This window comes from Haliotis rubra, unplaced genomic scaffold (assembly GCF_003918875.1).
Source record: "Haliotis rubra isolate DU_JTF1 unplaced genomic scaffold, ASM391887v1 Scf94, whole genome shotgun sequence".
Classification (NCBI taxonomy): Eukaryota; Metazoa; Mollusca; class Gastropoda; order Lepetellida; family Haliotidae; genus Haliotis; species Haliotis rubra.
Window position 1 is genome coordinate 1,611,244 of NW_025767679.1, and position 27,375 is coordinate 1,638,618.

General features: G+C 39.5%; 1 protein-coding gene across 2 annotated transcripts; it reads right to left on the reverse strand.

Annotated features, from left to right (window-relative positions):
• Nucleotides 1-265: 265 nt before the first annotated feature.
• Nucleotides 266-27,133, reverse strand: LOC124264715 (WD repeat-containing protein 86-like). Of its 2 annotated transcripts, none has more exons than XM_046699490.1 (5): nucleotides 27,027-27,133; nucleotides 11,100-12,302; nucleotides 6,145-6,280; nucleotides 5,570-5,673; nucleotides 266-3,524 (listed from the first exon to the last, which is right to left on the reverse strand). In XM_046699490.1, exons 2-5 carry the CDS (start codon nucleotides 11,853-11,855, stop codon nucleotides 3,312-3,314), a joined length of 1,209 nt encoding a protein of 402 aa, XP_046555446.1. In that variant the 5' UTR covers nucleotides 11,856-12,302; nucleotides 27,027-27,133; the 3' UTR covers nucleotides 266-3,311. The 2 variants fall into 2 exon arrangements, with proteins under 2 accessions (XP_046555446.1, XP_046555447.1); XM_046699491.1 differs by lacking the exon at nucleotides 27,027-27,133 and adding an exon at nucleotides 13,289-13,513.
• Nucleotides 27,134-27,375: the final 242 nt, after the last annotated feature.

Below are 27,375 nucleotides of genomic sequence, written 5' to 3' on the forward strand. Positions count from 1 at the left end.
ACACCACTTCATGGCAGTGTTCCTTTATTTATTCTCAGATTTCCCCCCACAGCGCAATTCAAAGCTGGTGATGAAAACTGGAAAATATCAGAAGAACGCTTGAATTTTCCTGTGTTCCTTTATTTGTTCTCTCAGTATATGATTGATCAGATGATTGATCAGATGATTGATCAGATTACTTGCACATGCATGTTTGTGAATGTGTACATGTCGGTGTGTACTTTCATACTCAAATAACAGAAAAGATCCATGCACATAATCCAAATGAAGATGGATAGTTTCTTTATTGAATATATATATTTATACAGATATGTTCTTAGCAGGGCATGAATGTGCTACCTTTGAAGCATGTCTCTCTGATACTATTTCAAATAGGTGGGTGCATAGATAGTCAGAGCCTACGAAGATACAGCCTATCTCAAACAATGCTCGACATTATCAAAATGTGTTTGGTAAACTGTCTTGCATATGAGCTTAAAAGAATCTCAGAAAGGCACATGGCTGAATTTCCCTTAAGGGCAACTGCATGGCAATATCAGATCGGCTGGCACCAAGCACCATAAATAATCCGGATTGTTTTCCTAAATCAATGTTCTTCTTTCATTTATTCTTGAACAGAAACACTGTTAACACAAACTTGAAAAGAACTTGAAGTCTCCGAATTAGGTTTTCCGCCAAACGATGGCATTGCATGTTGTCTTCCTATGCAAGTAATATATATATAATATTCAGGTATTTCTTGGTTCCCGCAGATCAAATATTTTCCATACTGATGTCTTTCAAAGCATAAACAAGACAAAAAGCAAGATAACTGACTTCTTGCTTGAACAAAACCAATAATTGCCATGCATTAAAATGTAGCGATAATAGCAAATCTTCTTGTTTACTATTTCGATCATGCCAACCTCATCAAAACTAAACATCCGACAATCAGGAGAAAGTAAACGAGAAAATACGTCCTAGATCACGCTCATATATACGAACATAATGTCATTCTAGGAACGTATTTTTAGACAATTTTTCTTGTTGAGTGAATGTATTTCTCAGAAGGAATGTGTCAGTATTTCGAAAGATATCCAAAACCGTTTTGATATTCCTTATCGTGCTGTGCAATTGCCTACCCCTATATAACAGAAATAGAAGTGTAATGGCTCTCCTTTCTGTCATGACGACATTTTATTGTGTTATAATTGGTTTCAGCCATTATCAGCATGTTGCTGTCTTAGAAAATAATTAAAACATTGAGCTTGAGATTAGTGTTATTATCGTGTGAAGAAGCCCTCATGGTTTACTTCAAGAAACATATGTAGATTGGTTGAATGTCCTTACATTTGAACGTGGCTCAAAGGTTATTTGATTTATCTCAGCCAACACTACATTCTGCTTCAGAAATTTCCAAGACTCTATTCTACAACAAAAACAATTTCTGAAATACAAATACTACCCTGCACAGTTTTCAGATATTTTTGAAAGCTCAGAGATATTTTCCTTTCGTTTATGGTTTAAAACATACATGTACAGTATTTTACTCTCTTAAACGATTTATACCAAATGAAACAAATGGAACAAATATTTATTTAAAGATCACTCAAAACTTATCACATGAGTAGTTTGGCTGATGCTGCATCAGCAGCTTTGGAAACAGTTTCTAAATATTATGACAGTGAGTCAAAATGCAGACAATTTGTTTGCTTAAAATACAAATGCATCACTTGCTACTTAACATTTCAAGAGATAAAAACATGTATATCACAATTTGTTGGACGGATTAACAATAACCTTTCTACTACACGATCATTTACACAACATCACAGATTGCATTAACAATGTGTAAGTATGTAACACATATACAAATTATGCATATAGGTGATACTAGTGTTATTTTCAATAAACCGCAGTTATTAGGTCAATCGATAATTAATGATAATTAATATTTGCTGAAAACTGTTCATTGAACAAAAGAATTAGCTAATGCAATATTTATAAAGTCTGTGCAGAGGAACATTTTGCGAAGAACCATTGTATATATAAGCAGTGTTGTCATATCTCATTAAAGCTGACGTTACCTTCCAAAAGGATGCTCATACCCTTTGATTTATTTTCAGTTAAAAATATTTCGAATTGAAAACTGTAAAATCAGTGAGCATTGAAAGAATAAAATAAGTCAACAAGTGTTCAAACAATAAGTTGTCTACGTCCGCCATTAATCAGCAGTTACGTCCAGTAGTGTGTGCAGCAGTTGAGAAAAGAGGATATTCCAAAACAATCTCTTAAAATAACAAACACAAAAAAGATAACTAGTAAATGTTAAAAATCAGCAGTAAACGATTGTACGTAGATCAGCTAGGACATTCAAATGAACAAAACAATAACAATATTCTACCTATCTTACAAAGCATATATACTGTTCCTATATTTGGAAATGGGGGATAGGTCAATTTGAATTTGAATGGGTTTTTTTTAATCTTAAATATATATCTATAATAATCATTACTTTATCTCTGTCATGTCCAGTGACTTCGATTATACCTTTTCTCTGAAAAATGAGTTGTTACTTAAAATCCAAAGAAGCCTATTTCGAATCGTATTGTACTTAAACACTCTCCTTCGACAACTATACCTGTCTCACATTGCGAGTGAGTTATTTACAATCAACAACATCATACATGACGACAACATATATTTACAACGTCTAACTACGTGCGAGTTCAAACGTGTGAAAATATAGAATTTTGTGAAAGACGTCATTCGTGAAACATCCATCGGACAGCTACCCAGTATCATGTCGTATGGCATCATTGTAAGTAGGACGTGCCTTGGCTAGACGCCATGTTGGTTTTCCCAGCATTCCTTTAAATACGTCACGTCCGCTAGCCATAAGCCTATTGGGTTTTGGATATAGTGGGCCTGAATACTGTGAGTCTTTGAGGCAGCAACGAAAGATGTTGTTTATACAACAAAGCCATGCTTGCATTTATACAAAGCATCATAATAATTGATAACAAGCATTTGCGCCAAATTAGTTTGATTGATGTTCTTGTTTGTCTAATTCGACCTTTATCCACGATTGCTCCAGTGTTCTTTCTTTCGCGGGTTGTACAGTGTAGTGCATTAGGTTTGCTTAATGGGATACATATTGACATAAATCCAGCAACAGAAAGGATTATTCGTTGAACGGTTGCAGATTTTAAGTTTACAAAGAAAACCCCTTTGAGAGCAAAAACAATTTCGAATTGTTAATTCACAAACTTATCAAACTGTTATATCTGGGCAAAGCCAAATATCACAAATCATGCCCAAATATGATTTGCTTAGTCAATCATTATCTTTTGGTCCTGATGTATCCCGTTCTGGTTGTTGTCCACTTGAGGCTGCTCGAAGCCGGTGTATTTCTCAACCTCTCGCATCTTATCTTTGTCCTTGTCATCATCTTTGCCGAAGGTCGTGTCATCCTTGATTCCAGTAGCATCCCAGACCTTCAGGCTGCCGTCATAAGATGCAGTGAACAGACGCCCGTCAACAACCTGAAATCGACCATCACCAGAGGTCAGGATAAAGGTGATTGTATTGACTACAAATGACTATAGTTAAAATGTTAAATGTTAAAATTGACCCGAAATTTGAAATTTAGGGAAGAAATACCATTTAATAGCATTATGAACAAAAAAGGACGTGTGTTTGAGTTAAACTGAAATGTCACATGGAGTGATTATCCCTGCCATAAATTAGACTGGACTAACAGTACATGACACATGTGTTACACTGTTTTGCTTAAAAGTTGTTACAATTTTTTTTCTTTATTCGGAAAGCTTTAAAAATGCAGTTCCGTTTTCTAAAATTATAAATGAATTTGTCATGTTGTATGCAATATATCAGATGTGCTTCTGAGAAACGAAAAACATACGACAGTTGAAGGTTCTGTGCTCAAAGTGTTAACGTGCTCAATGAAACAATTTTGAAAAAGGTTGATAATAGGCAAGCACCTTTCTGAGAATTGCTACGTAGAATATATAGAGAACAATTTCCTTGTCGTCTGATTTCATGATATCAGTTTACTCTTGATATAACTTAATCATACACGTGGTACGCATTACAACGCAAATAGAATCCATTAAGCAACGATATTTTCAGTGTAAAATGTAACGTTATTTATGGAAATCAAAATATAATAAGTGAAACGATGTCAAATATGGATGTCGCATGCTGGCATTTAGTATTCCAAAATCGAAGTGTGACATAATTTTAATAAATGAAGAGGTGAGCATATATTTTAGCTTTTTAATTAACTTCGCATTTGCTTTGACTGAAACATGCAATTACGTTACGACAATTGGTTAGTGATTGCTGAAACGTGGTCACGTGCTCTGAGGGGAGATAACCATTGGCTCTCAAGTGATGACATGCTGCATCCATGGCTAACCTCAACACCAGTGACAGCAAATTCATGGCCACTATAAAACCGCTTCAATGTGGCAGATTTCTGATCAAAACACCCAGCTAGACAATCTCCGGCGCCGGTAAACACTTCGAGGGAACAGAAGAAGAAAAAGCCACAGATAGAGAGAATGAACAGCAATGAAGCACAACATTGATCAAACAAAGGCGTGTGTACAGCCTCCATATATAAATATATAAGATGCATTACTCAGAGTGTACACTATCATCCATCTTTGACTAGTTCGTGAAAGTATGTCTACTAGATCATGATGCAGTAGAATAGAGCATATATTTCACTTTTGAAATATGTTGCAGTGAAACCCATTTGTTTGGATGCAGAGAGCAATACTATACCAATTCATTCAGGCTTGTTACTTTTTTCCGTTACAGATTACATTTAAGTTGGGTTTTTTAAATGAACATGTCTTGTTGGCCGTGACGTCCTGCTGCAGCATCACAGTAAGGCATCTTGTAATAAGCACAGTCACAAGCCGACCACACACCATCAGAACCACCTTCACAGCGAGATAGACTAAGTGACTGCCAAAACAAACCCATTCCGAACACTACCGAACCGAAAAATATCTGCAAAATTCAGTTAAATAACAATCATTCGATTTTCAAATACACCGTTCATAATTTTTTTTAATTGTTTATTGATATATGTGATGTTTACTATGGTATGCAAACATGGACTTCACACATTGGTAGCTCAGTGAGATTAGGGCATATAACTCTCCCAGGCACTAGAAAATTAGAAATATAAATCAACCCTACAATGGTTTGGCAAGTGTAGATTTCCTCAGCTCTGGGATGAAATTAAATACTGGAATTTAAGCATAGGGTTTAACTTTTGTATATTTTTAGGTATACACTTTATAAACTCTGTTTCTGGGACTAAATGTTAATCTAACGTATATGTACACAGTGTTTATCTAACGGTATATGTACACAGTGTTTAATTGTGCAAAATGTTGGTCTACAAACTGGAACTGAAAAGAAGGAAATATAGGTCTTGTTTTGGCAGTCACAACAATAGCACAGCACACAACTATTTGTTAGTAGACAAAGAGGGTCTAGAGATAAAGGTCTTCTACAAGCCACACAGTTATATCATGGCTACAGCAATAACCTGCAGAGCTGTGACGGTACTCTCATGAGCGACAAATTCCCGTTTTAGGGCGCCACTCTTGGCGTCATAGCATCGACACACAGAGTCGCCACAAGCTGTGTAAACTGGAAAATAATTATCAGATTAAAACAAGAACACTCTTCCCATGAATAACAATCTTCTCAAGGATAAAATCCCTAAAACAATTGCGGAGTGAGCAAAAAATTCAAGTACGGTTATAACGAACTCAAAAGGAACATAAATTTTAGTTTCATGTACGCATTGTTTCCTAAAATATACAGCGAGTGGTTGGGATAAAACAACAATCTGTTAAATCTGTCAGTTCGTAATAAGCGTATTCACTATCAACGTAGTTTATAAACGTGCATATCATACTCATAACGTTCAATTTGCTTTTTTAAAAAGTGAACCATTTGTATCATTTTGCACCTAAGTACCATTAGGGTGAGACCAAAGTAGACATCTCTCCCACTGGATACATGCTGCAGGGTACGTATGACTTGTTTGATACATGATTTAAACCATTATTACCATAAATCGTATCCTATGCAGCAGTATATTAAATAAATACATACCCATGCCGTCGAACACTCTGATGACACTGACGGTGTGCTTGTGTCCTCTGTATACTCGGGTGCAGTCACCAAATTCAGTCACCCAGGACCGTCCAGTGTGGTCAGAGCTACCGGTGTACATGATCTTGTTGACCACCTGGGCAAGAACACAATATGATGATAAAGATGAAGATAAATATACGTCAATATACGTATTTATGGAGTTGAACATTAGCCCTTATCAACAAAACAATCATGTGTATAAATGTAATTTCTCTTGATAGAAAGAGTTGTGTGTGTGTGTGTGTGTGTGTGTGTGTGTGCGCGCGCATATGTGTGCGTGTTTGACAACACACACACACGTATTTGTGACAATTAAAACACTTTTCGAAATATTTACGTTGTGTTTTGGAAATTTGTCCTGAAACACAAGACGTGTACTTTCTGTTGTACGTCAGTTCATGATGAAACAGCCAATAACATATAGGTCAAATAGAAACCCAAATCGGGAGGTGATCTGTTTTTACCTGCATCAATTAAGCAAGTGATCTACCCAGAAACATTGATTATGTTTAAGACCTTGTCTGTATGGCGTTTTGCCCGAACAATTGCGTTCGCATAACATATATCCTCAGGCCTTTATACCCTCAGATGTTCACGTCAACTTAACTGAGCAAATTGACATACGTGAATATAACGGTGCATGCGTTCGAGCTACACGTTAAGCGTTAACATTTTTTAGGAAAAAGCATCTTCAGAAAAACAGCCATCTCAGCGAAACATGATTGGACACGAACGTAAGTTCAGAACGTAGGTTGCGAGCGAGCTTGCTGTGTTGACATTGTCCCCGTAACACGCTCGATGCTGGGAATGTATGTAAACTAAACATTTTTGACGTAAGGAAGGTTATCTCGTACATGTCTGATGTTATGCCAGATACCTTTTGTCTTCTATGTCAATAATATTGCACGTCAACGTCTCTACCGTCTCAATGTGTTGTTGCCATGGCCCTATCTCAACACATTGACACTTGAAGAAATCCTTATTGTTCTGGCCGTCTACTCATGTTGTTTTGCAGTTCTTGGAAGGTTAAAGGTGAGCTGTTTTATTATTCCCTACTAAATCTATATCCTGATTTCTCGCTTGGATCCATTTTGGGGCCAAAATGTAAATATGATGTCATTGTAAGTTTATTTATCATCTAATGTAAATGGCACAAGCATTGTTCAAGCAGCTACACTGTTGTTTTGGATCTGGTGAACATTTGCATTCATTTCTTCTACATAATGTACCACACCCGTACCCGCACCCCACACCACACACCCCGCACCACACACCACACATCCGCACCCCACACCACACACCCGCACCCGCACCACACCCCACACACCCAGCACCCGCACCAACACCCATGCATTCAACTGGCCCAGCGTACTCTCGCATATGCGCAGACACTCCTATCTGCTTGTACTCATCAGTAGCCTCAAATGATACTGATTGACTTATTCACACGATTTTCACGGATGTCAGATGCCAAATGCTATCAAAAGATTTTGTCCGGATCAATACGAAAAGAGGCAAGATGGAAAGACTTTGTTTAAAAGTTTAATGACACGTTCAAAGAGGTGTACGTGTTTGTCGATGTGTAATCCCACGACAGAACCGGGCCCAAAATCAATCCCATAGCTTCAGTTGTTTCAGCAGTGAATGTGTCAGGTGTCGTATCCATCGATCACGTGCCCGACCCCCCAACTTGTGAACGCTACTCCCCATTATGATATTTCCGCTGTACGCGGCTTTACATAATCGCTTGTTTGATGAGAAGCTGCTGCATCTGCATATACTGCACATGATGTTGCATCCACGTATGGTAGAGGAGTTGGTTACAAGCAGCCTTTCTCGGTTTGGCTTTCATTACAGTATACGCACTAGAGGAACATGCTAACTATCCACATTTGTGTCAAGTAACAAATATCTGAAGTACTGTCAGCCCTGATAATACGGAGTATATGTCGTTTCCATGACAACCCCTCGAAGTGTAACTTACATTCATTGTTTCTTAAAGTTGTTACATGTATATGTATATAGGGTAGACAAACATAATTATCTAAGTAAGGTGACACCTAATTTTGTACACCAATTCCATCTGCCACAATGTTACGTTTTAAAAGGCATAACTTTGACTAAACCGCGTGTGCTACCTGGATAAGACAGATTCCGAAGCACCAGAGCAGTTTCACTCATTACAGAAAGGATTTGAACAATCATATTTTCAACATAGCACAATGTCATGTTGACATATGTAGATTAAATGTTTTTCCACCAAAACATTACATTCAATGCTCGAGACTGCAACAATACTTGAGTTATTAAGTATCCCTAAGGAAACTGAACCAAGACGTTAATTCACTTAGAACAGTATCTCGGCTTAATGCATGAAGAAATCCCAAGGATGCAGGTTTTAGCATTGACCATGTTCGTCAAACCAATGGCGCTGACAAACCGAAACACAAAGTCGGGGCGGTCCAGAATTCGAACTCACAATCATAGGTTTCAGGCGAGTACAGGCCATACAAGTCCGCACAGCTAATTAAGCCGCATCAAACCAACCATGGCCAAGATATTAATAGCAGATCAAGACATTATTATGAAAAACGAACTCGTAATTGTGGTTCAAGAAGTGTATCGGTATTGTATGTATTGCCTAACCCTTTGTATGTAAACCTTGAATACAAAGAGTCAATACCTATTTGCTGGGGAGTAACTATGCATTATAACACGAATACAGTCAAACTTAACAGGATCTGTGGAAATGGTGTGGCATATTGGTAAAAACCATGTGTTCAGACTTTCATGAACTGCTATTTTGCAAACGTTTCCACAGAGAATGACCAGTATGCAGTATTGTGATGACGTATTGGCATTCCGGCATCATGGGACCATGAAGTGGTGCTGTTGCAAGCTACGTATTTGCGTAAACATATGCAAAATAAATCACCATACGCCCATGAAATTCGATTCACTTGTGTACAAATACGCATGAAAACACAATAGCATAACACTGTGCATAATCGTCCAGAGTAGCCTTATCATTGTAGTTGTCTTTCATATCTTTATTTCTGATTACTGATCGAATGACGGCATCGAGTGTTCAGAAACATGCCACGTTACATAACGCACACGAATGCTCCATCTCCCTTACTGAAAGCCTGACATGTTTATAGTTGTCGTGAGCTGGGCGACATGGGGCAAAGCCTGACCAACTGTAAATCAGAAGTCACCTGAGACAGTACTTTAAGCTTAACTGATTTATAAAAACATCTGCACAATGGCGTGAAATAAGATAGGACCCACGGGAGTAATTTAAATCTATTGAACACTCTCTCAAAACTGGCAACACACTGAAAAACAACACGTGACTGGGTCCAGTGTGAATGATAACATGAGAGTAAATGGTAACATACTGGTCGATATGAATGATGTGACCTTACAAAAATACCCAAGTACAGTCCTAACCCACTTCTGAACCCACCAAAGCACTTCACCTTCATTATTACACAATATCCAGCAGCTGGCAGCAGCTGGTAGCAGCTGTATCCAGCAGAACCTTTCGTTGAATGGACAAAAGGAGAGGGACCTCAATGCAGAAGACATTATACAAGCCTAAGCGTTGTTGTAATGACACCTCCCTATGTAAGCACCATTATCATCTGTGCCACGTTTAAACTCGTCCCACCTATTGTCAAAGATCGCCAAATGTAATAATAGAAAAATAACATACTCCTGAGACAGTAATAAATCAATTATTTGAGTGCCCTGGTCAAAATAATAAACAACATGTAGCGGAGCTTGAAAAGGCACTTTTTTCGAGGGATGTTTGATCAGGGTTGCCCACAATTTCAAGACAAACAGACACAAGATATAGATGAAATACTATTTAAGTGTTTATGTCTAGATGTGAAAGTCCAGAGCCTCTGTATTCTTGCGTATACAACGCTTTTTGTTGCTATGTTACTACCACGACCGTGGTGAAAGGGATATAAATGCGATAAGAAATCTTGTTAATGTAATAATGGCATCTTCGACAACTGGGATTAGATCTAACAAATGATGCCACTGAAACGACTGACGACATGAATGGCACCATCACCATCAGTTCAACTTATATCCATGGATAAAAACCACCTCATACTTATACAGTATGTTTAACAGTACTGTATTTGAGGTACTATGAACCACTGGAAGGGACCAACTAGGCGTGAGAGAGTGACTCAGCAATATTCCAGCTATATTGCGGCGGTCTGTAAATAATCGAGTCGGGACCAGACAATCCAGTGATCAACAGTATGATCATCGACCTGCGTAATTGGGTTTACATGTGTAATTGGGTTTATGTGTCAACCAAGTCAGCGAGCCTGACCACCCAATCCCGTTAGTCGCCTCTTACGACATGCATGGGTTTCTGAACTAAACTGACGTACAAAAGAAAGTACACACCCGGTGCTTTTGGATTACTTTCCAAAAAGCTACGTAAATGTTTTGAAAAGAGCTTTTGAAGCGATATTTAAGTCACAGAAGTTCCTAATATGTTGCCCAAACACCACAGATATCGTGCCCAAATGTGAAGTGGCCAGTCAAAAACACAACACTTTTCAAATAATCCCAAAACACCAGGTGTGTACTTTATTTTGTACGACAGTTTAGAAGCAGTATATACATGCCAATAGGATATCTTGTTTACCGCTCAACTCAGCAGTCAGGCGTAGGTCTGTAAATATTGCAGACTAGACCACACAATCCAGTTATTGATCATCAGCATCGATCTATTGGGATTTGGTCACATGCATCAAGCAAGTCAGCGAGCCTGACCACCCGATACCGTTAGTTGCCTCTTATGGCAAGCATGGGTTGCTCAAGACCATGTAGAGACCGGTTCTTGATGTGAGTGAAACAAAACAACCATTAAGGTAACATACCTGCATACAAATGACTGCTCCCTGGTGGCCCGAGAACATCTTCAGTTGGGTGCCCTTGAATAGATTCCAGCTGCGGACGGTGAAGTCCGTACTTCCGGTAAACAATACTCGGCCGGTTGGGTCGACACTCATGCACGTGACTGCCCCTCGGTGACCCTTGAAAATCTTCAAGCAACACCCGGTGTCGAAGTTCCATGACCTGGCGGAGAAATCAGCCGACCCAGTGATGAGGATGTCCCGACCTCCATCCAGATCTTCGTCATCAGCAATTTCGTCCTCATCGGCTGGGATGAAAATGAGTGGGTATACCCCTCTCTTGTGGCCCCGAAACACCCGTACGTTTTCCCCTGAGTCGAAATCCCAGCATCGGGCGGTGCGATCATATGAGCTGGTGAATATGAAATCTCCGGTACAGATCATACGGTAGATCAGAGAGGAATGACCACGCATCACAAGTACGCATTCGCACGTTCCGACATCCCACTTCCGGATGGATCTGTCTGCACTTCCGGTGAGGACAAAGCATTCCTCTATAAGGATGCAGTTGATGTAGTCTGTATGTCCTCGGAGGATACCAATACATTCACAGTATTCCGTCCTCGTGCTCCATAGTCTGGCAGTCTTGTCCTCGCTGCCTGTGGCCAGGACGGACCCGTCATCACTGAGCGCCATACAGTTGATACCCGCCTCATGCTCGAACAGGGACTGCTCCAAGTACTTCCCGGCTTCTTCCTCTTTGGAAGAACAACCACCCATATTTTCTTATACTATCACAGCACACTTCAACAATAGGTCCTTGGTAAAGTAGAGTATTCTTAAGTGTACCAACACGATATTCGATGTCTGGTGTTACGTTCGACTGTTACTGGGAACTGGGCGATAGTAGTTATCCTTTACGCAACGGTGGTTATCCTTTACTTAACAGCAATAGTGGTTATCCTTTATGTAGCAGCAACGGTGGTTATCCTTTACTTAACAGCAACGGTGGTTATCCTTTACTTTACAGCAACGGTGGTTATCCTTTATGTAACAGCAACGGTGGTTATCCTTTACGTAACAGCAACGGTGGTTATCCTTTATGTAACAGCAATGGTGGTTATCCCTTATGTAACAGCAATGGTGGTTATCCTTTACGGTTATCCATACAGGTAAAAGCGCTGAAGACAGGGGAAAAGCTCCATAACGATTGTTTAAGCGATGGGTCTGAAACAAAAGAAACATTCATTACAACTTGTACACGTAGCACAACATACTGTAATCTAATGCTGCACGATCCTAATTGGGAGCGACGTTGTCATTCTGCCTAAAAAGAGTCAGTGAGTGAACGTTGCTTAATACGTAAAATAATCATGAACACAACTTATTCCACACCATGACGTATAACCTCCGAACCACCAACTCCCGTCATCTTAACCTCCTATGATGGGGCATCTATGTAATGCCATGTCGAAGTGCATAAGGACCGAGACAAGTCGAAGTGCATAAGGACTGAGAGAAATAGTCCCAGTCAATTATAGCCGTTTTTTGTGAGTAGTTGTCAAGTGTCCCTGGTGTTTATGAGATCTCTGTCCGTGTCATTCTCCACCCTCGTGTGGAAAATGTCGTTCGTAACCCGTTCTGACGAATCTACACGTCACTGCCATACGTAACTATCAAGCGTTCGTGACAATTCGACAAACAACATGCAACCAACACAAAACGGCAGCATTTACGGCTTTGCCCGACACGAAGTGATAACAAGCAATGATGTCACTGTGAATCATGCTGTTGTATATATTGATCCTCATTGCTCGTTGGCGTACTCTGTAACAACCATATCGAATTTGTTAACGTTGTCCGTTCGGTTCCGTTCTGACATTTGCCATGGTGAGCGTATTACCGGGCTTTACATTTTAGTTATTGTGTGAACGCGTCCCAAACAGTTACCGTCGAAAAGAGGATGTTTGCCATGTCGTCGGTCAAGACAAGCTCGCACCACACATTTTGCGAGGAACAAACACTAAGGACACATTATAAAACTTGTCATGAACTTTGATAATTTCATACACACAAATTGAGCATCCTAGCACTCAGTGTTCCTGTCTTGTACAGAGAATAAATTTCATGAAATATCGGAGCACTCATCCTTGCGATTCAGACGCTGAAGTAATTTCTATCACACTAATAATACAAATATAGTCTCTGTTCACCTGAGATATTATTCCCACAGCTCAGAAGACCCTGCATGACAGCTACCTAGTGGCAAGGCTTGCGCCACCATCCTGTCCACCAGCTACGATGACCTGACAAACGTGTTCTTATGTATCAATCGATCTAGTTATCACTTCCTAGCACAGTCCTGGCAGAGCTTCTGGTATGCTAGTTCAAGAGCTGATGAAGAAAACTCACGGTTACCCTGAACCTTAAACCTCTTAGCATGGAGACAAACACAATAGGAACACCGTGTGTAAAGCTTTATCCGGTTGTCTGCAAACGGCCCTAGGATAGTCAGGGACCACAATCAATACCACCGTTTGAAGTCGATGCCGCCATTCAGGGTTTCCATGGAGACCATCAACAACCATATGAGGCAGATTTAAATCGCCCCGGACCAAAATGTCGATTTGAGAGCTGGAGAAACTATCTGATTGATTACAAATAGATGTCGATGCCGCTGATTGTATCTGATTTTCTGATTCTTCCGACCTCAATGGCTGACTGTTTCACCTATGATATAAAAAGCCTGACTTCACATACACCGAAGGTCGACCAGGGTGTTAACCAAACATTGGCCCAATGAAACGTAGACAGTAGTTGTTGTAACAGAATACTAATATATAGTTTCCAGTGTTAGTGTGAGCTCTCAGTAAATTCAGCATAAAATAAAAGTAGTTTGAATAGCGTAATAATTGCAGAACTATTAAAATTCTGATCTCGCGAGACTGATGTTTCAATGGTCACGTGGTAGTCAAAACTGTTTACGAAATACAAGGAGAGTCAATCCCGGACATGGAGTGTCGGTTGTATTGAAGTCGGCTATAATGAACCCCCTGTTGTTAATCGAACAATGTGAATCAACTCTTTACCATAAGAAAGAACGTGATTTATCTCACATCGATATCGACAACGCGCATCGACCAAAACAAAGAAGGAGTTGACTGGACACAAACAGCATTGCCTGATCCATAGACAAAGACGTCACTGCTGTTCCTTGAGATAAACATGTGTCACTGGAATGCGTTGTTTGTTTGTTTGTTTGTTGTGTAACGCCGCAATCAGCATATATGACGTCGGTCTGTTAATAATCGAGCCTCAACCAGACAATCCTGTGATTGGCATCATGAGCATTGATCTACGTAATCGGGATAACAGTGTATGGATCAACCAAGCAAGCGAGCCCGACCTCCCGATTCCGTTAATCGACTCTTACAACAAGCGTGTGAGTGAGTGAGTGAGTGAGTGAGTGAGTTGAGTTTTACGCTGCACTCCAATATTCCAGGTATATGGCGGCGTTCTGAAAATAATCGAGTGTAGACCAGACAATCCAGTGATCAACAGCATGAGCATCGATCTGACATGTGTCAAACAAGTCAGCGAGCCTGACCATCGGATACCGTTAGTCGCCTCTGACGACAAGCATGGGTTACTGAAGATCAATTCTAACCCGGATCTTCACGCGTCCTTACAACAAGCATGGGTTACTGAAGATCAATTCTAACCCGGATCTTCACGCGTCCTTACAACAAGCATGGGTTACTGAAAATCAATTCTAACCCGGATCTTCACGCGTCCTTACAACAAGCATGGGTTACTGAAGATCAATTCTAACCCGGATCTTCACGCGTCCTTACAACAAGCATGGGTTACTGAAGATCAGTTCTAACTCGGATCTTCACGCGTCCTTACAACAAGCTTGGGTTACTGAAGATCAGTTCTAACCCGGACCTTCACGCGTCCTTACAACAAGAAGGGGTTGCAGAACTACAATATATAGAATACATATGAGGTATCTGTATAATACTTAAGTTACAATTTCAATAGCATACTTTAATAAAAGTTGTGTACAGATACATTATTGCCACATAACCTACTAAAGTTATATCAGGGTATATATACAGCAACGTGACATTCGTCCTCAGAAAGAGTGAATGTGTTTTCTGATAGTTCCAGCCTAAGACAGATGTAAAGGAAATAGTCTGTAATAAAGAAAAGGTTCGTGTTTCAAAATGGACTGATTCGGTTTCTTGGTTCTGTAAATATTTAATGATTTGCTGTTAATGGTTTCCTTTTACGTTCCTCATTAAAATATTTTAAAAGCAAAGCAAAGTCTACTTCAGTGTTTTACACCTTCAGCACAGATACATTATATGGTTCGTCATTTGTCAAAAGTGAAGTACATGTTAAGCATATGACGTTGATTTGTAAAAAACATAACTGAAGTTTCTATGCTTAAGTGATTCCCGTTTGCATAATTTAGGCCTTTTTTTAATTACTTGGTTTACGGATTTTTAAAAAAGAATATAATAGATCGGTAGGGAGAAAATAGAAGAAGAACGCAATATGGAGATGTTATTTGCACACTTGAGTATGTCATATATGCCAGGTGCTGCATGGCCAGCTGAGCAGCCTGAGACATTACCTTTCTCTCTGCTCCACTCTGTTTCAGGGAATATGTGAAAGGTATAATTTGCTACTTTTTATTTTTTAATGGGTTTTTTTCACTTTCTTGGGTTTTTTATCAGGCCGGTGGCATATAATGGCAAAAATAATGGAAAAACAATTATTCTTTTTCCACCTCCTTCACATTTCGGGTCGGCGGATCCGTAAACAAAGTAATAAAGAAGGCCTTAAAGGCATGTAGATACATCAATATATATGTTGAAAATTTGTGCGAAACACTTGTGACAAAGTGAACAGGGTGGCGTTGTAAAAGCGATCTTAGCGCTAAGGTGACCGTAACTCCCATACCTTAACATAGACTTAAGGTAGTTTTAGCGCTAAGTTGACCGTAACTCCCATACCTTAACATAGACTTAAGGTAGTCTTAGCGCTAAGGTGACCGTAACTTCCATACCTTAACATAGACTTAAGGTGGTCTTAACGCTAAGGTGACCGTAACTTCCATACCTTAACATAGACTTAAGGTGGTCTTAGCGTTAAGGTGACCGTAACTCCCATACCTTAACATAGACTTAAGGTAGCCTTAGCGCTAAGGTGACCGTAACTCCCATACCTTAACATAGACTTAAGGTGGTCTTAGCGCTAAGGTGACCGTAACTTCCATACCTTAACATAGACTTAAGGTGGTCTTAGCGCTAAGGTGACCGTAACTTCCATACCTTAACATAGACTTAAGGTAGCCTTAGAGCTAAGGTGACCGTTACTCCCATACCATAACATAGACTTAAGGTAGTCTTAGCGCTAAGGTGACCGTAACTCCCATACCTTAACATAGACTTAAGGTGGTCTTAGCGCTAAGGTGACAGTAACTCCCATACCTTAACATAGACTTAAGGTAGTCTTAGTGCTAACACAACAAGTTTGTATTTTCTGTGCTTCGACTTTGCAACATGCAGTGAAGACAAAAGATGTTGCACACTCTGCAAGAATGACACAGTATCATGGAAACTATATATTTTCACGTAATAATTACTATTTCACGCAGACGTGTTTCTTTAATAACATCTCCAGTCTTAGCCCTCGAAAAAGAGAGAAAAAACATAAAGTTAAACACCAGTTGTTCCAACAACTGTTTCATCTTATTGCCAACATAGATCACGTGCTGACATGCATGACTAAATAACCAACTAATATGTTGTCTCTGTCTTTTAGCGTCTCTTAGTTGAAACTAATTACGTCACCTCGCATCCACCTCGAGTTGGTGTTTCAGAAATTCCGGAGGTACTTATGTAATCTAAAGCTAAAGTAACCATGTTAACGGAATGCAATGGGTCTCCTCGTAATTAACCCTTCGTCCCAGGCGCCATGGAGGTGGAGAATGGGTATCACTTATGTATGAGCTGTTCTCGTTAGAGAAAACCATTGCCTCACAAGTAGAGCTGGCGGTGTGGCGACTGACACTATCAGGAATCAATCTTTCAAACCTATGTGTAACAGAATGGCCGTGGGAACTTGGCAGAGAGAAGGCTAGCCAAAAAAGAAAATCTCACTTGGAGGTCACGAGGTCAGTGCATGACCTCCAAGTGAGATTTTTTTCTGACCTTCATCTTGGTTGTTTGTCGAAACCATGAGTTAGTCAGTTTACTTTAGCAATATTCCAGCAATATCACGGTGAGGGACACCAGAAATGGGATTCACACACTGTACCCATTTGGAGAATCGAACCCGGGTCTTCGGCGTGACGAGCGAACGCTTCAACCACTAGGCTACCCCACCGCCACCGAAACCACGATATAATCGGTACTGATGGTGATTTTGTCTGTTATCTCTGTACGGATGTAGAAAACAAATTACGTAGAACCCGTGATGGTAATGATAAGTTTGACAACATACTGCCCCGTTTATTATTAGGCGCAATTTAAATAAGTATAAGCATAACCAGCGCAGATATAGTCATTTTGTTTTGGTGATACAAGTTTGCCGATCAATAATATATCCTTTAAATCATTTTACCTTTTTAAAGAATTAAAGTATAATGCATTATCTTTGCTTGGTGGTGCATTATGGTCCATAACTTTCAAATATATTGTTTGTATGTGTGAGTTTCATGCCATACTGAATCAGTGGATGAAACTTTAAAGATGACACTTGATCCAAGCGCTGTCCCATTTGTACTTCCAATGCCACTTCAGAAGAGAAATTAATAGTCTCCATCGCTACATTTGTACATGGGTTCAGTGAATGTTTACGGTTCATACATTTTATGCATCTTTAATGGCGGTAGGTTTTAGTCGCGTCAATGATTTGACACTATCTACAAGCTTGGCATTATCTGTACACTGTTTAACACTCAACTTGCGAATACAAACTTGTAAATTAGAGCATTTTCCTTGATTGTTTCGGTATATGTAAAACAATCAACGTTTACTTTTGTTGTGTTTGGCAGCCGGGCAACGCAATCGACCAAACCATGTTCACAAGCCTTTGTAAACACACATGCATGGTCTCCATGAGATACCAATGTTTAATCGATTATAAATTTCACATTTCAATCGTTACACAAACTTTCTGAATGCCAAAATACACACAACTTGCAAACGTGGAACAACAGTCTACTTTCAGAATAGTAATGTATTAACTCAACTTGTGGGACTACCTTACTAAACAAACAAACAAACAAACAAACAAAGAACGGGTTGAACACATATAAACAAATAACATTCACCTGTTCAAATACTCTACAAGTGTATTCTATATAATTCTGGTAGTGTTGATGATCAATTATTGTAAACACTGCGTGGTCAAAAACTATCAATGGGTTATTTCAACTGACACCAGATAATGTTTCCACTATCCAGTCCGGGGTGAATATTTAGTCTAGAATATATAGTGTTGCTATATCGCCATAGAGAAGCTACGAACACAATTATATATAATTATAAAACAACAACTTTTCTTACTCGGATTGGATGGGCGGACATATCCAATAATGACTGCATAATGATAAAGACGGTTTGATTTTTGTAAATTGAATCCATATTTTTTTCTGTACATTAATCATGATGTTCTGACTGAGACACAGGAAAGCTAACAATTCAACTTTCAAAAAAATATCAAACAATTTACTGCCCAACTGAACAGCTCTTATCATTGATATATTATAAAATGACGGCCATTCCAGTCAGAGAAGAGCTTCTCCTGGTCTCAACTGGGCAGGGGAATATCGACGAGATCTGTTATTGAACTTGGTGGATATCACGCTCCCGACTCATGTATGATTGATATCACCAGTGAAGATCAATAGCCGTCCGAAACAATGCTGATTGGGATGCACCAAAACATGGTGACACTGCTTGAATAACATCAGTATTGTAATGTAGCTCGCTCACGGTTTGGTGACATAATTAAATCTTCACAATTCACGATATGTGAGAAACGCTCAACACGGATATACGAGTGGCGTTCAAAAAGTAGTCAGCCTAATTATATTCTCGATGTCCAATGTTTGAAAAGCTTTCATGTTATTTTGAAGGAATCATTAACAAAGCCATATCATCATCATTATAATATACTTTATTTTTTTATTATTCTTTTTTGGGGGAGGTACCAAGATAGAAAGCCATAACACATTAGGATATGATGTGTCTTTGAAAACTGCAGATAATAAAAAACGATCTGCCATTTGGTACCTCTTGGATAATGGTATGCCCTCAAATGATATCATATAAAATATGTTCAGTATAGTATTGGATGTCTTCCCGTCATAATCAACATTCAAAGATTTGGATTGCTTGATTTATATCTATACGGGGGTTGTTTTTTAAGGACACACCCATTTTAATCTTTCAAAACATTGTATCCAGATATTCAAGCTCGCACTGTTTACAATATACATGTATTGAGTGCTGACACTTGTGTGACCATCCAGTATTTAGTTTGAACCCTTGGTATCTCGTATGAATAAGTGAAAACATTAGAATAAGTTATGTACTTTTGATTACGTCATCTGAAAGGGGGTGTGGGGTGGGGGTAGTGACTCCAAAACATGCTCTTTCAGTAAACATGAAAGGGGAGTCACCTTAACAAGGGATTGTTGTTTCAAATTGCCTTTTTATGCACTTTAATATCTAGGTTTGATTTTAGCGTACTTCTGCCTATCTCAAACCCACAAAATGTATCTTTCAAGTTTCAAGTTTCAATATTTTGTTTCCTGAAGTTTGGGATGCATGTTATTGCAGAATTTGCGGGGTTTTTTTTTGTTTGGTTGTTTTTTAAAATTTTGTTTGTTGTTGTTTGAAAACAAACGATCATAGTTTCAAATCGCTATTATTGGTTTGTATTACAAGGGGGTATGTACTTTAAACGAAACACCGAGAACAAATAGGGTTGGTCTAAGTTAACGCTCATCACGTACCGCACGTGCATTTGTTTCACTGTTCCATCTACTGCCCTTACCCCCTTGTAATACAAACCAATAATAGAATCTATGATCGTTTGTTAAACAACTTTTATCCTAAGTTGAATAAAAGTATGAGATTTAAATGTTCATTTGGCAAGGTAAAATTATGAGGATTCGCAATCTTAATTTCATTTAATTTGATTTACATTTTTGTTTAAAGTGATATTCATCGGTACGTTTTCACTGCAAACAGACTATAGGTATGATACAAGAAGTTTGTCCTGACTCTCCAACGTATTATTTACAATTGGAGGTTCTTAACATTTCTAAAGCATAACACAGCACATAATATGAATCAAGTTTATCAAATACCGGTAAGCCAGAAACAGTGTAAAAACACTCTCCTGTCTTATGATTCAAAACAAGTTGGAGTTATGTTCCACACATATTGGGCTTTAAACTCTCGTTCTAGTGAGTTTCAGTTCTACGTAACTATACAATGGGTCAGTTTCATGGAGTCCACCTTTAAATTACCATTTCTCACAGGAGCACATTTCTCGCAATTCTGTATGGAATAACTAATATTCCTACCTCCTTTCACATAATGTTTCAAAAGAATTCGTCCTTTTTCTCTGGCTGAAGAACAGAACAACCACTAGATTTTGGGTAAAGAAAATCTGTTGAAAACCTGGTTCTCTAATGACTGGAGGCCTATAATGTCGCCACAGTGCTCGGGGCCACGGGAAATAATCTGTATGTGTCATGAGGGTGAGACGTCTAGCTGATCCGAATTGATTAGAACGTGTGTGATCCTGTTTGTGTTACTTGGATCAGAACGCGGACATACTTTATCTAAGCTCTCCGTCAGTTTAGAACTATGGATTGAATAACAACTAAATAGTTCCCATCGTGGGTTAATTCACCAAAACGACTGATAGTCCAGTGAATACATACACTAAACCCGCGGAACAGGAACAAGAACTACCTGTAATGTATCAGCCAGTGTAACAATACAGTTGGCAGAACACTGCCTGGAACGAATATTATTTCACACTCTTCCCAAAAAAAGTAGGGGAACCTGAACTTTTAATTTTGATAGGAAACGTAAGCGTCAACAAACTAAAGACAGACATCTTTTGAAGACACCACCATTTCTCTGTACCACCACCCTTGAACACAACGCATGGGATGCACGTGCACCACGCAGTAGCCCCATACACGTGCATGGGGTGTCATTCTTGATTTTGACGGTTTTCAAGAAGTTCGATAAATCACTGTAGACCATTAATTTTGACAGTCATCGTGCGTCACACAGTTGTTAGCGTTTGTATCTAGATGGTTGTTGTTTTTTGTTGTTTGAAAATGAAAATCGTACACATGCAAATTTCACGTTATACACCTATCATCTTACAAGAGCAATTGCTGTACAAACACCTGTGATCATTAGGAAGTGCAAGTGGTGATGCAGTCTCAAACCATTCATTATTATCATATCAACATTGATTGACTCCGATATATCTCCCAATTTTTCAATCGTAAATTAGAAACGAAGTTCCCTTACTTTTTGAAGAGTATAGCAATAGCATAGTTCATTAGCTTCATGTGGGAGCAAAACCCTGTGGTGCCGACTTTAGACATGTACTGCTTTCATGAAATCTAAAACAACAAGTATGGTGCTGGCCTGACAAACCTCGAAACATTTAGGGAAAATATGGGATTCGAACTTACAATAATTTGATTTCTGGCACCCTTAAGGACAGTGAGAGTTCCAGGTATTACGCCCCTTTGGAAATATTCCAGTGACATATCAGGGCGGTGGACACCGGAATTGCTTGGATTCACACATTTGACCAATGTAGCGAATCGAACGAGCGAATCGTGACGAGCGGACGGTTAAACCACTAGGCTACCCACCGCACCAGCAACTCTACGAGATTGCATAACACTTATATACGACTAGTTGATGAACATAACACTTAAACATAACACTTATATACGACTAGTTCATGAACATAACACTGTACATCCATAATTGATCGATCAATCAGGCTACCCACCGCACCAGCAACTCTACGAGATGTATAACACTTATATACGACTAGTTGATGAACATAACACTGTACATCCATAATTGATCGATCAATCAGGCTACCCACCGCACCAGCAGCTCTACGAGATGCATAACACTTATATACGACAAGTTGATGAACATAACACTGTACATCCATAATTGATCGATCAATCAGGCTACCCACCGCACCAGCAGCTCTACGAGATGCATAACACTTATATACGACTAGTTGATGAACATAACACTGTACATCCATAATTGATCGATCAATCAGGCTACCCACCGCACCAGCAGCTCTACGAGATGCATAACACTTATATACGACTAGTTGATGAACATAACACTGTACATCCATAATTGATCGATCAATCAGGCTACCCACCGCACCAGCAGCTCTACGAGATGCATAACACTTATATACGACTAGTTGATGAACATAACACTGTACATCCATAATTGATCGATCAATCAGGCTACCCACCGCACCAGCAGCTCTACGAGATGCATAACACTTATATACGACTAGTTGATGAACATAACACTGTACATCCATAATTGATCGATCAATCAGGCTACCCACCGCACCAACAACTCTACGAGATGCATAACACTTATATACGACTAGTTGATGAACATAACACTGTACATCCATAATTGATCGATCAATCAGGCTACCCACCGCACCAACAACTCTACGAGATGCATAACACTTATATACGACTAGTTGATGAACATAACACTGTACATCCATAATTGATCGATCAATCAGGCTACCCACCGCACCAGCAGCTCTACGAGATGCATAACACTTATATACGACTAGTTGATGAACATAACACTGTACATCCATAATTGATCGATCAATCAGGCTACCCACCGCACCAGCAGCTCTACGAGATGCATAACACTTATATACGACTAGTTGATGAACATAACACTGTACATCCATAATTGATCGATCAATCAGGCTACCCACCGCACCAACAACTCTACGAGATGCATAACACTTATATACGACTAGTTGATGAACATAACACTGTACATCCATAATTGATCGATCAATCAGGCTACCCACCGCACCAACAACTCTACGAGATGCATAACACTTATATACGACTAGTTGATGAACATAACACTGTACATCCATAATTGATCGATCAATCAGGCTACCCACCGCACCAACAACTCTACGAGATGCATAACACTTATATACGACTAGTTGATGAACATAACACTGTACATCCATAATTGATCGATCAATCAGGCTACCCACCGCACCAGCAGCTCTACGAGATGCATAACACTTATATACGACTAGTTGATGAACATAACACTGTACATCCATAATTGATCGATCAATCAGGCTACCCACCGCACCAGGTGCTCTACGAGATGCATAACACTTATATACGACTAGTTGATGAACATAACACTGTACATCCATAATTGATCGATCAATCAGGCTACCCACCGCACCAACAACTCTACGAGATGCATAACACTTATATACGACTAGTTGATGAACATAACACTGTACATCCATAATTGATCGATCAATCAGGCTACCCACCGCACCAGCAACTCTACGAGATGCATAACACTTATATACGACTAGTTGATGAACATAACACTGTACATCCATAATTGATCGATCAATCAGGCTACCCACCGCACCAGGTGCTCTACGAGATGTATAACACTTATATACGACTAGTTGATGAACATAACACTGTACATCCATAATTGATCGAGCAATCAGCTCCATGTCTGTCAGGAAATATCCTGTAAAAGTCAACAAGGTATTCACTGAAATATAGTCAATACTTGCAGATCGCTCTGAGGAAGACAATCAATGGAAATCCCCCGCAAGATTAAGAAATATGATCAGATATTGAAAACTCATTCAAAGGTTCTGTTCTATGCAAGAAAGCTTCGAAAGACTCCAGATACCGAACGCCATTAAATCCACCGTCACCATCATATTTAGAGGCATTACTTTGTGGTAGGAGACATTCATTAGAAGTTAACTAAAATAGCCAGACAACCCTATTTCGAATAGATGGCAATTACGTAAGATTATGTAAAACCAAGTTACACTACTCACTAAATAATCGAACGTTTTATTTAGCCTCACCTAAGTGTGTGTGAATATGTGTAAGAATGCTAGATTGACGCCGCTTGGGACAGTTTTACAGCTATATATATAGAGTCGGATTAACGCGAGTTGAACACCTTCAGTGATGCAAGTCTCAGACATGTACCACCTTGACGAAACCCACAGGTATGGTGCTAACAAGCTGTGAAATATAACGGGATTCGAACCCGCATTCAAAGGTTTTTGGTGTGCCCAAGGGTTGTAAAGCTAGTTGATGCGACTGGACCACCCGTGCCAACAACTCAACTTAATGTTTCTTGTAACGTCGAAATAGTTTTCTTTATATTTTAGTATTGTGAAACATTTCATTTAACTTATAGGAAATTGTGCATAAAATGTAAATAATGCTTAATTCGAGGATGAATTTCAGGAACGTATTCCATACTTACTGAAATAGACGTTGAAAAAGCACTGACGCCATCAGTTTGTGTGCTCACAACAATAGCTAACCGTATTGACAAATACTCCAATAACATCGATTTGTTTCACAGTAAGTTTCGCCTTATTAAATTTATGAACTGGTTCCCCTGGGTGTTCTGGCCGACAATGGGACAATTTGTACAACTTGAAAACATGTCCCAACCAATAAACGCCACGCAAAAAAAGCGGACATGACATTGTGGGAGTGTGGCAACCAGGACTCCGGGGAGCGACGCTGCTGGCTTTACAGTTGACTGTTGTTGGAACCGAGACCTACTATATAGTACTATATATATTAATGCTTTGTTAATTGCGCACCTGCTATTTGTTTAAAACTTCAAGAGAGGAAAATATGGTCGATGTTCGTATCACGCTGAGAATTTCACACAATAAGTATTCAGGCAGTCGGGATAGTATAACATCGCCTGTACACTGCCCCAATATACCTCCTGTGGTCCCCGGTTGCCGGAAATGGGTATTGGGTAGCCAATGTGTTTATGTGTCATCTTGTGTTCATGCTTTCAGTCAGAGGTTTGTATGTTTCTAGGTTGATGTTTGAATATAGCTCTTAATTATATATATTGCTGTCTGCGATGTTAAACACTATATTGTCACTAACACATTATTTTCATCATATAAGGGTCCATTTCAAGTACGTTTGAGCCAGCAAACCCTTTTCCACATCCATAAGAAATATCGATTGTACGATTGAAAGCATAGCCATGAGACATAATCCTTCTGTAGTTTAGACTGATGTTGTCGGGAGTTGAATGTTGTTTCATTGAAATGGAATAGTCTGGAAATGTTTCCTTTTTGTGTCCTTGGTCTCTTAGAATACGATTTCACAGCGATCTGCATACTGCTTTACAAATGGTGCATACGGACACAGCACTAAAACCTTATATCGCAAAGTGCCATTCCCAACTCAAAAGCTTCAACAAATACGTCTTAACGATACCAACTTGCCTAGTTTTCTATTTCCTGAATTATACTCATGCCAATAATGGTTGTCACCACACACACACACACCCCCACCCACCCACCCAACCCCACCCCACACCACCCACCCACCCACCCACACACACACACACACACCCTCTCCAATTAAAAAAATTGAAGGGGTGACAACCATTATTGGCATGAGTATATATACAAATATACTGTAAGTTTTCAAGATACAGAGTATTAATGTTCAGGAGGCAAATTTTCAACACATTTGTTTCAAGTATTTCCTTAGTTTGTGACAGTATTTCTGCAACGCGAAAAATATCAGATTGGTTCATGAAGCCCACAACGCAAAGACCTAACATACTGTATGACGATCACTGAGATTGGGACATCGGACGGGTGTGGAGAGTCACCGGCAGTATGATAATATGTACAGATCTATAAATCCTAAGTTATGCGTGAGTGAGGTTTGATGTCACTCAACTACAGCTACGTCATGAAGGGCGGAACATCGATCACTTGTAGGAGTATATCATCACCATTTGTAAAGAAAATAATTATTGTATTTATTCAAATCGGAAACATGTTTTTTGTTGTTTCAAGTGAACATGCATTCCAGAGAACTGAAGATTCTACTCTGACGCCCGATTTTGTTCTTTCGGGTAAATATACAATCTACAGAACTGAAGATTCAAATCTGATGCCCGATTTTGTTCTTTCAGGTAGACATGTAGTCTAGAGAACCTGAAAATTCAACCTTGAAGCCTGATTTTGTTCTTTCAGGTAAACATAAAATCTTGAGAACTGAAGATTCAAATCTGATACCGTTGTTTTTGTTTCAAGTTAACATACATTCCAGACAGCTGAAGGTTACATACACACACAAATCAGGCATATACCCTCACGTAAATTCGAGAACGAAACAAGTTACCTCAGTAAAATCACATTTATCTCTCGTGTCAGTTGCCTGACATAAGCGGTAGGCTTGCGAGTTTAGGATCACTGTCACCATGACTGTATATTGACCAGCGACGTTCGGGTTGAGAGAAAACCAAAATAAAACCTATACATGCCACAAGAATAACATTCGAATAACATACATGGCCTGTCAAACTGGCATACATTAATACATCGTTCAGGCCCTGGCGTCATTCGTTTCACCCACGTTAAGCAATGTAGGAAAAATCGAAATTTCCCGCATAAGAGAAATATCGTAATCCCGGCTCACACACCCCTTCCCAGTATCATAGCTTGGACATCTGAGTCATTTGGAACCTTTTCAAGTCCCGAGAAGCTTATCTGTCTTTCGACGTTGACCTATTGTCAAATTCTCACCTTTCCAAGATGGCGGAGCCCTCTGTTTCCTACCTGTGTCTTCTGCGAGTCTGCTCCGTTCAGGACGGTCCTGGAATGAGACAGCGATCGATGCTCAGCTCGAGTAACCAGTCACCAGCTAGGCAATCGACCAATTCCAGACAGCATCCGTCAATAACCAGGGGAGGTAATTGCGAGCATTTCCATTTCCGGTACCAATCACTACGTCACCAGAACACGGGTTGCTTTCCAAGGTTGAGACAATTCAGGAACAATAGCCCTACACGTTTGTACGACCTAACACGGGGGAAATCGATTGAGGATACGAGTCTTCATGTGGCTTCATTAAAAATAGATGTGCCTGCTCCGC